Raw genomic sequence first — 14,401 nt, 5'->3', positions numbered from 1 at the left:
GACCTCCCACGTAACATCACTTCGTTGATAGTTCCAATCAAAGTAACACTGTCCACGGGGAAAACAATGTCTGCTGTGTTTTTGTTTTTTTTATCATTCTTCTGGTTATTGTTTTGAAATCGCTGGAGGAAGCAAACATGTTTTCCAGCACTGCATTTTGATAAAGAAACCAGCACTGCATGAATGCTTTGTAACATGCTGCCAGGTTTATCTTGCACATCCTGCAGCACTTCTGTTTATACATCTCAGTATGTTTGCCTTTTCACAAGAGTATGGCAGTGTTGACTTATGTTGAGTTTACAATTCACCCTCATTCCAGTTGGTAGCTACAGCTTCTCCTGTGTTTATGCAGAGAACCATTCCATAAAAACAACAAATATTAACCTTGATTTATTTCCTAATTTTAGACCATTTTTCCATCTTGACCACATTGCTCTGAATTCTGCTCTTGGTCCTGAAGTGTTCAGCTTCCTCCCAGCATGCTATTTTAAATCACTTTTGTATGTATTTATATCTGTATATCTGCATGATGGCATAACATCTGTCCACAGAAACTGATTTGGTACAACCTCCCATAGCGGTACTACCAATTGCTTTTGGGTTTTTCAGCTGGTTCTCAGCTGATTTCAGCTGAGGTTACTTCTGTTAAGTCGTATGTAAGAAGTCCAGTCTTTCATCAAGTTAAATGATACCCACGTTTCTCCATCCATGAGCCTGTTAAACCTGTGACAGTAGAAGCTGAGTTTGATGCAGCCTGCTTTAACGAGTCTGTAGCTGTTGCTTATCAACCTACTATCTTCTAAAAATAGTTATTTGTTCCAATACATTTTTTCCAGGAATTGAAATTAGACTGACTGCTCCTTGATAGCCCAGCTTGTGCATGTATTTTTTTTTTTCAGTTCTTTGTAAGGATTATTTTTTCCTACTTTTCCAGTGTTCTGGGACCTTCTCTATTGCATAGTTTTCAAAGATAATCAGCAGTGGCTCCAAGGTATATTTGTCTGCCAAATACATGGTCTCATGGAGACCATGTTAGATTCATTGAGCTTCAAAAACAAAGAATTTTAAGTAAATGGCCTCTCCTCTTTCTGTCACACACTCATTCCTGCCTCCCCACTCCCGGATCCAGTTCTTTCTCCTTTTGTGTGTGTGCTTTGTTTTGTTGTTGTTGTTTGTTTTTAACTAAATTAAATATTAAGCACTTCTTCATTCATTGGATTACTGCTTTTTGTAAGCTGTTTGCTTTGTTCATTGTCAATTACAAGCAATCAACTTCTATTCCTACCATAATATAACTACCAATTGTCTTGATTCCTCTTTGTGTTCCAACTCATTATTCTTCTTTTATAGGATTTTCTTTCTTGTTTTGAATTCCAGAGACTAAGCCAGTACCTTTCGGTAAACTCAACAGATTGAACAAGACAAGTGTAAGTGGTTTTCCAGATCTACTTTTATTCTCATAGTTCTTCTCTGAATGCTTTCCAAAATTTACATGTCTCAAATCTAACTTTGCTGAATAAATGTCAAGCAACTAAATCTGAGTTAGGCTGCTGAAGGACTTGACTTGCACCACTTCTGGTGACTGATTACCACGTAGCAAGAATGTAATTGCAATGGAAGGTGATCTGTAGCCAGAGTGATGCCAATACTTGAAACCACAACAGCATCAAGATGAGAGTGGAAAAACGAATGGTGCTTCTGGATGGATGTTCATCTGCATACGTTCTCGCTAGCACAAGTGAGCAATTCTTACTAGCAAAAGTTTTGGGTGCTGCCTTTCTTCCTTCTTTGGCCAATCCCTCTGTTCTCCCCAGCTTGTGATGTATTTTAGTGGTTTGCACCACAAACGCTTCTATGTTTTTCTTGCTGGCAATCTTAAGCAGCATCTCAGTTTTTCTTACTTTGTATAAAACAGCCAACTTACAAGAAATCAAATTATAAACTTTGTCTCCCTCCTTGAAAATTTGCCTTTTCTTGCTTCAGTGGGAGAGGTATAAAGATGGTATGCAAAAGGTCTGCAATACGAAAACAAGGAATTACAGCTTTTCAGTCGGTGAACTTCTAGGTTGCTGAGTGTACAGGCAGCTCCCAAGGCAGTAAAATTAACCTCCTGCCTGAACATTCAGCAAGGCTATCAGAGTAAATCTCAGCTGCTGGAGAGGGCCAAGCAGAAAGCTTCAAGATGTGTGATCAGTAGGTGAGGAGTTGAGTTGCACTTAGAAGTTTCATCATAGGCTTATCGGTAGGAAAGCGTGAGCCAGTTAGTTCAGGTAAAATGATTTTTAGCACAAAAGACTGGAGCGTTGAGGTGGAGTTTTGGAGGAAAAGTTAATGGTAAATTTGCAACAAGAGCCAAACTGACATCATCTAGTGGTTTTCAGTTCAGTAACTGCCCCTGTACACAATGCATTATTTATTCTTTTATGCTCGTGTTTAGCCTGTGTTTTGAATTGAATTCCTTGAAGGTCTTACCTTCATTTAAAATGCCCAAACTGAGGTGGGATGTAGTGAAAATGCAATTGTGTTCAGGGAAAAGAAGCAAATGCTGTAGCCTCCTTGCAGTTGCAGAACACTAATGTAAAACCACAGAACAGTTTAACAAATTATGTTGTTTCTCTGTAATAGTGGTGGTTAGTTCGTCAGCCCTTCACCTTTTTTCTACATTGGTGCCTGGTAACTCATCTCTCTGCCTGGAGCCAGGTCGTCAACTGGCTGTTAGCCTAGTGTGGAATGTGAAGCTCTGACAGGTGTCTGCAAGTTCTTGGCTGAACTAAAGGAGCAATTACTTCTTGGATCTGATGTCCTCTATTTTTCTACACATATCTCCTCAGTTCCAGGGGAGAAGAAAAAAAGTCTTGCTGAAAAAGCCATCTGTGAGGTTCTTCTCTTTCCAATTAAAATGCATCTGCCTTAATTCAGATATTTTCCTCTTCCAGTTCAGTAATGCAGCCTCCACGGAACAGACATTCTGGCAGGGTGGAGGGGGGTGGGTATGTCTCAGTGCAGCCCTTAGTTCTGGCCACCTCTGCTGAGTGTCCCTACCCACATGGGTACAACACCTTCAGAGTGACACTTTGGCTGACGCTGAACATTCAGTACAGGTGAGCCTTCTTGTGCTGAGGATAAACTTGAAAAGATTGCTGAAAAGGTTTTCTAAAGGCAGACCATTTTGAGTATTCACCTGTTGAACATGCTGAAACTGGAACAGCAGTGCTTCCCGCAGGGAACAACTTGTTTTATGGGAAACAAGGCCTTCTTAAGAGGCTCATTTTAAATTACTGGGAAACTTTGGAAACTGTAGATGTTTACTCATCCAAGTAATACACTCGATAGTTTTTGAAGGTCACTCTCATGCTTTCTATGCAGCTTTCTGAATCTATAAGCAAGGTCAGCTGTGAGATCAGACAAGGTTGTTCAGGGCTTTATCCAATTAGAAGTCTTTGCTCTGTGCTGTCTCCTAAGATTTTAACTTGGAGTGTATATATTGTTGTCTTTTCCCTTCCTTTCACTAAATAATTTCATTTACATAAAAATATTGGCTACTAGTATAGAGCTAAATAACTTTCAAAAGCTTTTTTCAAGCATCCCTGTTCAGTTGACCTGTTGTTTTGAAGGATGTTATCTGTCCAATTTCTTGGTATGTGAATAACGTTGTTCATCTATTAATTGTTCTTATTTGTTAAACAATGATTGCAAAACCTGCTAGGAGGTATGAGGATGATGTGTGGAGAAAGATTTCTTAATTCTCATAATCTTCATCTGCATCATAAGATGTAGTTGGTTTTTATTCTATGAAGAATCGATGCATTAAGGAGTAGAGATGGAAGTAAAGCTGTGCGATCATGCTATAATTTGTGAACATTTGGATTAACATACAGTGTTAACTGTAATTAGAAAACATTTCACAGTAAGCATGTGGTTAATTGTATTTGAGAATAATGTTGTGTACTAGAATCAGCTTCTGCTAATCACCAACTACTGTTGGTAAATTTGGGACTACTTTTCCAGCACTCTTTCTGAAAGTGCCCTGAAGAAATTTTACTGCCTGTTCGATGTATGTATATGGAGCTTGGTAAAACTACATGCATCAGATCTGTGTTTGAAGGTTTGTGCTCCTGAAGTCTTGTTTATGCTCTTGAACAGCCCTGTTTGTTGTAGGTAAAGCAGTCAGGTGTTGCTAGCTATGTTCATCATTGCACAGGATCAGGACCCTGATCAAAAAGATGCTACTTCCACATGTAGACAGAAGAATGCATTAAAATTTTTCAGAGGCAGAACATTGAGCATGCCCTAAAATACAGTACGTCCTGTATGCTCTGCAGCTACACATTAAAATGGAATTAATAGTGCTGTAGTCAGTGTGATCCCCAAATCTAGTTAATATTTATATTCCAAAGTTAGAATGTTTGGCCTAGATATAATGACAGCATGACTTCACTTTAATATCATCTGATTTGAGATTCAAAACCTTTTAAACATGGTAGTTATTGCATAGTTTCCTATGAGAGAGACTACTTGTATGTATTCTTGCACTTCAGGCATGTATGGACGCAGATTATTTCAGTTCAGCATGTGTTCGTTGATGGTCAAGGGAGAATGAGGGGTTTTTTTCCTCCCAGAAAACCCACCTATTTCTGCTGTGTTTAATAACCACTGCTTCAAAGCCTGAACGACATGCCATTCTTGACATCTTTTATCTGCTTCTCCATCAGCTTTTCATATCAAAGAGATTAGTTTTGCCATACTAGCAAAATTTTAAATTTGTTCCAGGTTATTTGCATACAGGCTTTTGGCCAGTGTATGCCTGCCTCTGTTGGTTGAGAGGATTCTTCAGAATGCATTTCCACTGAATTATGTGTGGATACTCATATATCTGAAGGTCCCCAGCTGTATAAATATTTACAAGATTGATAATAGGAATGTTCTGCTAATAGAATGGACGAGGAAAGATGTGCTAGTTGTTGAGAGAATAAAAGCATGTATTTGACTGATTGTGGAGGAAATGATAAAACTCCTTTGAAAATCCAATTAAAGAAATGGAGGGAAAGAAACAACTGCTGAAGACTTAACTAGGAGATGGTTAAAGGTTATCCAACACATTCATCAGGCTTTTGGCTGCGTACATACCAAAGAAATTGCCATCCTAAGAAATGCATACTTCCAAATGCCTTTATTTATGGAAGTTTGTTTAAATACATCCCATAAATGTGCAGTTTCTTATGGGCCATGTAACAAATCAATAACACATTTCCTTTCTCCTCTCCCTGTTGAGGCACAAGTCACTTCAGTGTTTTCAACTGTGCTTTAGTAGAACGGATACTGGGACAGACTGGTCCATTTAAAAACACCCCCACCAACAGACATATTTCAGAAGCTAACTTGAAACCATCCTGTAAAATAAAGCTTTGTAGCCATGTTTACAAACAGTCTTTGCTTTACAGGAGACCCAAAGTGCTCAGCTTTCTTACCAGTTATTACCCCTTATTCCCCTGCCTGAGCTATGAAAAGTCACTTTATGAAAACGTGTTTCCCTGCTGGTACTCTTGTCTTCATATAAAATGCCTTCACTGATTTAACACCTAAACTTTAGCTCTGAGGAAAGCTGAACCCTCTCTCACTTCTCCCCTCCCGCCGATTTCTGTGTAAAAACAAAGAAGAAAAAGAATGAGATGACATTCTTACAAAAAATAATTGAATTTATTTTAACAATGTCTGGACGTTTGGCAGGCTTTGCTTGGTGAAACTGTGTGTGTGTGTGTAAAAGGTGTATTTGAAACTCAGCATCTTCTCCAACATGTCTCACAATCATGTTTTTTAATAAATGGGGGGGGAGGGGAGATTGCTTTTTCTAATCTCACATGGAAAAATGCCAAATTGAAACATTCCACTTCTACATCAGTGCATACATTGTGAAGGTTAGTGCTCTCTCCTGTGGCAGATTTAATGTTAGGTGTATCTGAGCTGAGGACACTTGGAGTTGGGTCTGAAGGCACTGGGACAGGCTGCCCAGGGCAGTGGGCAGGGCCTGCAGTGCTGGATTCAAGGAGCATTTGGACATGCTCTCAGACACGGGGTTTGAATTTGGGGCGCTGTTGTGTGGAGCCAGGAGTCGGACTCAGTGATCCCTGGGGGTCCCTTCCAACTCAGGATGTTCTGTGATGTGGAGCCCGTACCAAAAATTGAATGGGATTACAGTTGAATATACGTAAGTAACTCTAACACAGTGCATAAAATTCCCTAAGAAGAAGAAAACATCCTTTTAAAGGAATAAAGTATTTATTTCTCTTCTCGCATTAATTTCCCACAAAAACCTGTATGGCTTTCTATACGTGAGTACACCCTGCTGGAATCACGAGGGCTTTCATTGCTGGCGCCTCATGACTGCTCGCTGCCCCCGTTTCAGAAGCGAAAGGCTGGGGCCGCCAGCACCTTCGGTGGCTTTCGTCAGCGCCTCTCAACGTACGGTCTGGGGGCACTGGCCGCAGTCCGGACCCCTCAAGCCACCCGGTCCGGTCGCCTCAGCCCCTCCCCTCCGCTCCTCAGCGGAGCGCCGCGTGCCCCTCTGCCGGGCGGGGCGATGCGCGGGGGCCGCCGGGAGCGGTGACGCGTGGCCTAGGCCCCGCCCCGTGGCAGAGTATATAACGGGCGGCGCTCACGCTGTCGTTCTTTTCCGCTCCGGGTTTGCCGACGCCGTGCGGGTGAGGCGCGTGCGGCGGGGCAGGCCGGGCCTGGGGGAGGAGAGAGGGGGGGGGGTGTGCGCGGGGCTGCTCGAGGGGAGCCTCGTTGCGCCGTGAGCGTGGGGTCGTGCCGCGGAGCGGTGCGTGGGAACGGTAGAGCGGGGGGCGGCGGGGGAAGCGAGATGAGAGGCGGATGGGGGCGAGCGCAGGCGTAAAGCCGACGCGTCCCGTTTGAGGACCCACGCGAGGCAGCGCGGCCACGAGCCCGGGGGGCCGCACCGCCGCCTCGGATTAGCGCGGAGCCGCCCGGCACTGAGGCGCGGCGTGCGGTGCTCGGCCGCGGGCGGGTGGAGGCTGGGAACCCCCGGGGGCCGCGCCGTCGGCGCCGCGGTGGGGGAGGGGGAGGCCGGGACACGAGAAAAAAAATGGCCGCCCGCTCTTCCTGCTGCCGCCAGCTCACAAAATGGAGGACGGCGGCTCGGGCGGGGTGAGTCACACACAAAGGAGAGGGGCGGCCCCGCCCTACGCGCCGCCCGTGGCCGCGCCGCCGCCCCGAGCCCCCACTCCAGCCCCTGCCCGGCCCGGCCGCGCTGCGGGGAGGGGGCGACGGCGAGAGCGCGCCGTAGGGGACCCGCGCGGCCGTCACCGCCCACCCCTCCCCTTCGCTCCCCTTTCCCCCCTCCTCCCCCCCCCGGCGGGGCGGGGCCGGGGCTGCACGGCCCCTCTGCCCCCTCGTCCGGCGGGCGGCGCTGCTGCGGGACGGGGGCGGCCGCAGTAACCGGGATTCCTTCTGGAACTTTCAGGTGTCGTTTCTCTTTGGCCGGAAGAAAGAAGCTAAAGACCATCCGAAATGGGAAAGGAGAAGACCCACATCAACATCGTCGTCATCGGCCACGTCGATTCCGGCAAGTCCACCACCACCGGGCACCTCATCTACAAATGTGGTGGCATCGACAAGAGGACCATCGAGAAGTTCGAGAAGGAGGCGGCTGAGGTGTGCGAGGCGGCCGTGTGGTGGGATCCCGGGGGGGGATAGGGGCAAAAGAAGGAAACTGGGAAGTTCTGTTGCCGTAAGGAGACAGGTAGAGATTGTCGTGGTGATTGGACTAAAGCATTGAATCTGTCACATTGAGATGAAGTCGTTGAGGTGTAGAATAAAGGAAAGAGCCTGAAGGTTACCTCTGTACGCTTAGAATCAGAACGGGAGTTCCCAGCTTCAGTCTTGGCCTGCATTTAGAATCACAGAATCATTAAGGTTGGAGAAGACCTCAAAGGTCATCTAGTCCAAGCATTGGCCCATTCCCACCATGCCCACTAACCATGTCCCTCAGTGCCACGTCAGCAGGTTTCTTGGACGCTTCAGTGACTCCACCATCTCTGTGAGCAGACTGTTTCAATGCATCGCCACTCTTAAGGAGTAGAAATTATTCCTGATATCCAATCTGAACCTCCTCTGGCACAACTTCAGGCTGTTGCCTTGTGTCATCCTTCTGTTTAGTTGAAAATGTAATGGTCAAGCTTGTCTCAACATGAAAGAGTCCAAGATACCAGTTTGTGAACCTGTGGAGAATATTCCGATTTTCCTTTGTTTTTTCTTGAAGACAAAATAGCGCCTAATAAGCACATAACAGAAGGAAATCCAGTGAATGCTGGGCTGTGTGGTTGTTAAAATACTAACTGGAACATGGATGACATTAGTAAGAGGGCTAGAATTTGTAGTGGACACTTGATAGTAGGACTGAGCCTTAGGAGATCCATCATAGAGATGTGTTAGCACAATTAACAAGCTGTCAAGAGGGTGGAAGTGTCAACAGGTTAAATAACAGCAGTTGGCATTTCTCGGTAGTAGTGCCAAGTGAATCTAGGCCAGAGGTTTACAAGCAACAGCAACTTTCAGCATAAGTCACTCCCTATTTATAGCTTTTGCTTTTTAGTGTATATTTCATGGTCTTTATGAGTAAATGAAAATATATATTTAAATAAATATATTCTGGGTTTTTTTTTTTTGTTTTGTTTTAAACTCACAGATGGGCAAAGGTTCCTTCAAATATGCCTGGGTCTTGGACAAGCTCAAGGCTGAGCGTGAGCGTGGTATCACTATTGATATTTCCCTGTGGAAATTTGAAACAAGCAAGTACTACGTCACCATCATCGATGCTCCTGGACACAGAGATTTCATTAAGAACATGATTACTGGAACTTCTCAGGTAAAGAAATAAAATTAAGGATGTGGGGAGCTCAGGGAGACTGCTCCTTGGCTGGTTTACAGCAGGGAAGTTGCCCATGCGCTTTAGTGTGTGTGTAGGCTTTATAACAAGGGCTTTTTTTTCTATCTTTTCAAAGGCTGATTGTGCTGTCCTGATTGTTGCTGCTGGTGTTGGTGAGTTCGAGGCCGGTATTTCTAAGAACGGGCAGACCCGCGAGCATGCTCTTCTGGCCTACACCCTGGGTGTGAAACAGCTGATTGTTGGTGTTAACAAGATGGATTCCACTGAGCCACCTTACAGCCAGAAGAGATACGAAGAGATCGTCAAGGAAGTCAGCACTTACATCAAGAAAATTGGCTACAACCCTGACACTGTAGCATTTGTGCCAATCTCTGGTTGGAACGGGGACAACATGCTGGAGCCTAGCTCTAACGTACGTTTCTTTTTTTTTTTTTTTTCATATATTATTAAATTAAACTAGCAGGATTATTAAGATAAGTTAAACAACAGTTAAATGCGTATTTTTTTCAGTAGTAGTGTTTCGAAACGTTGAAGTCAGTGTGAAATCCTAGCACTTTACAGATTTGTATTCTGTGGTGCTTAATGCACCAAGGCGATGCTAAGGAGTTAGATCAGTCAGTTCATAGCGTCATTCTGTTAAAATGGGCAAGTGACTGATGCTTAGGCTGGTTTTGTTACAGATGCCGTGGTTCAAGGGATGGAAGGTTACCCGGAAAGATGGCAATGCCAGTGGAACCACCCTCCTGGAAGCCTTGGACTGCATCCTGCCTCCAACTCGTCCAACTGACAAACCTCTGCGTCTGCCTCTTCAAGATGTCTACAAAATCGGCGGTATGTGTTCACTACAGTGCTTGTGTGTGGGGCAGAAATGCTACTGTTTGCCTGGAAACTTGAGTGAGAAGTATCAAAATCTTGCCTGAAATGTTATTCTCCATAAGGGTATAATGTCTTAATTGGATTTCTGAATTCACTTCTCTTTTGTAGGCATTGGTACTGTACCAGTTGGCCGTGTGGAAACTGGTGTCCTGAAGCCAGGCATGGTGGTCACATTTGCCCCCGTCAACGTTACAACTGAAGTGAAATCTGTTGAGATGCACCACGAAGCCCTTAGCGAAGCTCTGCCTGGTGATAATGTTGGCTTCAATGTTAAGAACGTGTCTGTGAAAGATGTCCGCCGTGGGAACGTTGCTGGTGACAGCAAGAATGATCCTCCAATGGAAGCTGCTGGCTTCACTGCACAGGTGACTTTTGCAACTGTTTGAAGACGTTAGAAGTGTAGGTCTAGATTGTGAAATACAGAACCTTGCTCTTTGTTACCAGCAGGCTAAGCTGTAAGGTGATACAGACTTGTGCTCTGAGGTAGGGTTTGCCTTAAGCAAATACATGAAAGCGTTGGCTCTCTTAAGTCACAGCAGCCTGTGGGGAGCTTTTCAGAATTGCCCTGGTGTAACGTAATTGCTCACTTTCTTAGGTTATTATCCTGAATCACCCTGGCCAAATCAGTGCTGGTTATGCCCCTGTGCTGGATTGCCACACTGCTCACATTGCCTGCAAATTCGCTGAGCTCAAAGAGAAGATCGATCGTCGTTCTGGCAAGAAGCTGGAGGATGGCCCGAAGTTCCTGAAATCTGGAGATGCTGCCATTGTTGACATGATTCCTGGCAAACCCATGTGTGTTGAGAGCTTCTCTGATTATCCTCCTCTGGGTAAGGCATTTCCTAAAATGTGCTTAATGTTGAGCTTTGGAAAAGGCACTCCTTGATATCTGGTATTGGGATGCAGTCTTCTACATAAAATAATAACTAAAAGCTGCAAATTCAATTGTGATTTCAAAATGAAATCAAAACGCAGGGATAACGGTTGTGCTGTTGCTGGAGTAGCTGAACGATAATCCCAGTCTCAAGCAGAAATTGCTTGCTTAGCCACTGTTGCACGTTGTTGCTATGCAGACAATGCTGTGGGCTGTGAGAAGGAAGTCACGAAACACATTTTTGTTTTCAGGTCGTTTTGCTGTGCGTGACATGAGGCAGACAGTTGCTGTTGGTGTCATCAAGGCCGTCGACAAGAAGGCTGGTGGAGCTGGCAAGGTCACAAAGTCTGCTCAGAAGGCCCAGAAGGCTAAATGAAAATTCTGTACATCAGCTGCCACCTCAGTCGTAATCAGTGGTGGAAGAACGGTCTCAGAACTGTTTGTCTCAATTGGCCATTTAAGTTTAATAGTAAAAGACTGGTTAATGATTACAATGCATCGTAAAAGCTTCAGAAGGAAAGGAATGTTTGTGGACCATTTGTTTCGTGGCAGTTTAAGTTATTAGTCTTTAAAATCGATAAATTTTTTAAAATGGAAACTTGACCAAAAATCTGTCACAGAATTTGAGACCATTAAAACAAAGTTCAATGCTACGTCTCTGTGTTCTTTGGGTTAATATTAACCTTTCAGGAAAGAAAAAATACATATGGGCCTTGTGGGATAAGAAAAGAGCATTTATTGAGTGTTCTGAAGTTGTAAAGCAGAATCTCATTTTTTGTTTCTGAAGAGTAAAAGTCAGGATTAAAAAATTAGGATTAATGTTCAGCTGTATCTAAGCCTTAAAAATTGCCCTTGTGCGGTGCTTTCTTCTTGTTAAAAGGTGGTTTCTAGGTTGAGTAACACAAATACAGGGACACTGTATTGGTGCATTCTGTGATGCACTGAGTAAGCCAAGAAGACTTGCTGTCAGCAGGAACAAAAAGGCCGAGAAGCATAAGGAATGAACGTGTGGTGGGTTTCTGTTAGTCTCAGGCATGCACCTTTCTGACTGTAGTTAGAAATGGATTTTTTCCTTAGATCAGATGGAGATTTTTCAAACTTAAAATAAAAAAGTTTAAAGTCTGAATGATTGACAGTACATGGCAAAACATTCCGTAGCAAAATTAGGAGGAAAAAATGCTTTGTGATGTCAGGCAACCACTGAAGCACCAACTGTTAAAGAATCTTGTCTGGTTTTTACTTCAAAAACAAGGCTGAGAACTGCCAGCTATTTTACTGTCTTCTGACAGAATGCTGTTGCACCCACCCTGCTTGATGGATTTGAATTTGGGGGTGACAGGAGTTTCTACAATGGCTGAAGAACATAGAGCTGCATTTCCCAGAGCAGTATGATAAATGCACAGGGGTTGGTCAGTACCAAAGGACTCAGTGAGACTAAAACTTTCATGTCTTCTTAACGGTTGGATCAGTCACACATAGTGGAATTACATAATGAGTCAACAGAAAATTACCATTAGTTGTTAGGTAAAGAATGCTGTGGGATGTACATAAATACCAGCTATGCTAGGTGATGGTTCTGAAATAAAACAGAAGACTTGCTCTGAATTGCTAAATGTAGGCAAGCAGTTAGTGGGCAATAGAGCTGACTTCCATAAATGATGCAGTTGTGTTACTAACCTTTAACGTGCTTCCCCCACAGCATCCCCACATAAGCTTGAAAATAATTCTGTATTTCTGAAGGGTTGCTGCTTTTCCATAGCACCATATATTTGTTCTGTTGTCTGTTAACACCTCTTTTTAAAAAAAAAAAAAAAATTTGAGTTACTGCTATATTGTTTTGCTGTTTGTTTCCCTTCCCTTCTTTAGCTGACTGCTCTGATTAGATGATCCTAAACTGCTATTACTTTTTATGCTTTTTGCTCTTTGCCCCTTTTGGCTCACATTCTGTTAATCATCTTGGAGAATTTACACCAGATTTGAGTGTGTAGGTGTACTAATTGCAGTTGGAAGCAATGGCTGGAGCACTTACATCTCAGTAGCAGATGCTGGAGCATAGTAAAGGATTCTCATGGCAATACTTAGATCCTGCTACGGAAGGTTCGTTAGCATCCTCACGTATACAACAACTGAGGCATATGTATTGTTGCCATAATAAAGCTGAAGAATCTTGCCAAATCTTTGCATGCTTTTTTTCAGTTAAATAGTCTCTTCCAAGCAATTTTAGACAAATAGGTTCAGCAAAGCAGAAAGTTCTAATTGGGATGAAATGTGCTTTAGCACACTGTATCTCCAGTGTGGCCATGTGTGAGGTTTCGTATGCATTCCTGCTACCAAGTCAAATGAGTCTTACAGGATTGCAGGATGTTTGGTTTGGCCAGCATGGCCTGGATGTGCAATATCCAGCCATTCTGTCTGCAGTTTCTCCGTGTTGTTTGGACAGCATTGTCTTAAGCTGGGTGTACTTACAAGTAAGTTGCAATTTGGAAAATGCGGCAAGTAACTGATTCAAGCTGAAGCCTGAGGGCACTGGGCATTTGAAGTATCTGCAACCCAAAGCAGCAAAAGCTGAAGGGAGGGCAGCCAACAGGCTCTGTAGCTAATCGAAGCTCTTCAGCTATTTCTTCTGTCAATCATGAAAACTGCTGAACGTGGCAACAGCAAAGGTTGCTGGGAGATGATTTCATATTCAAATTGCCTGTCCAGTCAGGCTCAAAAGCTGGCCAAGAAACCCCCAGAAGCTTTCGAATGCACACACTTGTTCAAGGGGAGGTTCTGACTGTAGAAAAGAAAATATGAAGCCTACAGGGACAGGCAGCGCTGCAGCTAACAACATTACACAATTAAATACTCCTGAATGCTCTGCCTGCGATGCCGTCAGCAGCTTGCAAATATTACACCTCAATTTCACACCAGCTTTTTTTTCTTTTCTATTGTAGACTAGTTTTCCTTCCTATGCACTAATGAAATGCCATCTCAGTTCTTTTATTAATCTTTGACCACATGGGGAAATTGTTAGACTTTTGTAAACAGTACTTGGAAATCAAAACTACTTCAGTCAAACTTCTAATAAATGTTAACAGTTAAGAATTGTATTCTGACTGCTTTGTTCTTTACACGACTCTCACAGCTGTCCTGAACTCCTTTCATGCTATCCTATAGTGTTAGGGCTGTTGCTGCAGGAGCGTTTCCCCATCAGCGCAGTGTTTCAGTGTCCTTTTAAGGCCAGCGTTCATTTGATCTAAAGAACAAACGCAAATCATCTGATTTCCATTTATATTGGTTCACTGGGTGGTGCCTATCTGGGGCTGGGAAGGTGGCAGGAGGCCATTGGTGAGAATGGCCAGCCCCTGCCTCCGCAGTGGCACCTGGCCACTGTGTTTTGGGTTCTTCAACATCCTGCTCCAAATTCTTGATGCTCATTTTCACTGATCACCAGAGCAGCTGCATTTAGGAGACTCCCTTGCTCTGAAAGATGGAAGCTGAGTCTTTCTTATTTATTTATTTATTTTTAAATGTTCTGCATCAAGGCAGGCCAAGGTCATTTTTGTGCACTTGCTCTGCTGCCAGCCTTGAGAGAAAAGGCACAGGAAAAGGATTGGTGAGGACTAAGTCAAAAAAGCACGGGGTGACCAAAGCTGAATTTTGTGATGAGCTACATGCTTCCTTCAAAAACACTTCCATCCCCTTCTCTGCCTTCATGAGGGTGGCTGCTGAGCTTCATACTGGTTTTCTAACATCCCTTGCAA

At 43.9% G+C, this 14,401-nt stretch overlaps 1 protein-coding gene across 1 annotated transcript; it reads left to right on the top strand.

The window, feature by feature from the left end:
• Positions 1-6,572: 6,572 nt before the first annotated feature.
• EEF1A1 (eukaryotic translation elongation factor 1 alpha 1) lies at positions 6,573-11,308 on the top strand. The gene is made up of 8 exons (XM_048936203.1): positions 6,573-6,698; positions 7,481-7,671; positions 8,705-8,884; positions 9,021-9,317; positions 9,586-9,736; positions 9,890-10,146; positions 10,377-10,611; positions 10,907-11,308. Exons 2-8 carry the CDS (start codon positions 7,528-7,530, stop codon positions 11,029-11,031), a joined length of 1,389 nt encoding a protein of 462 aa, XP_048792160.1. The 5' UTR covers positions 6,573-6,698; positions 7,481-7,527; the 3' UTR covers positions 11,032-11,308.
• The last annotated feature ends 3,093 nt before the right edge of the window (positions 11,309-14,401 follow it).

Source organism: Lagopus muta, chromosome 2 (genome assembly GCF_023343835.1).
Source record: "Lagopus muta isolate bLagMut1 chromosome 2, bLagMut1 primary, whole genome shotgun sequence".
NCBI lineage: Eukaryota > Metazoa > Chordata > Aves > Galliformes > Phasianidae > Lagopus > Lagopus muta.
This window is presented reverse-complemented; position numbering and strand designations above follow the sequence as displayed.

What these genes read in the sequence shown, in the direction of transcription:
- EEF1A1 (XM_048936203.1), top strand. Translation starts at nt 7,528, where the DNA reads ATGGGAAAGGAGAAGACCCACATCAACATCGTCGTCATCGGCCACGTC. An exon ending in TGCTGGAGCCTAGCTCTAAC is followed by an intron (nt 9,318 to 9,585) that starts GTACGTTTCTTT and finishes GTTTTGTTACAG; the next exon opens with ATGCCGTGGTTCAAGGGATG. An exon ending in CTCTGATTATCCTCCTCTGG is followed by an intron (nt 10,612 to 10,906) that starts GTAAGGCATTTC and finishes TTTTGTTTTCAG; the next exon opens with GTCGTTTTGCTGTGCGTGAC.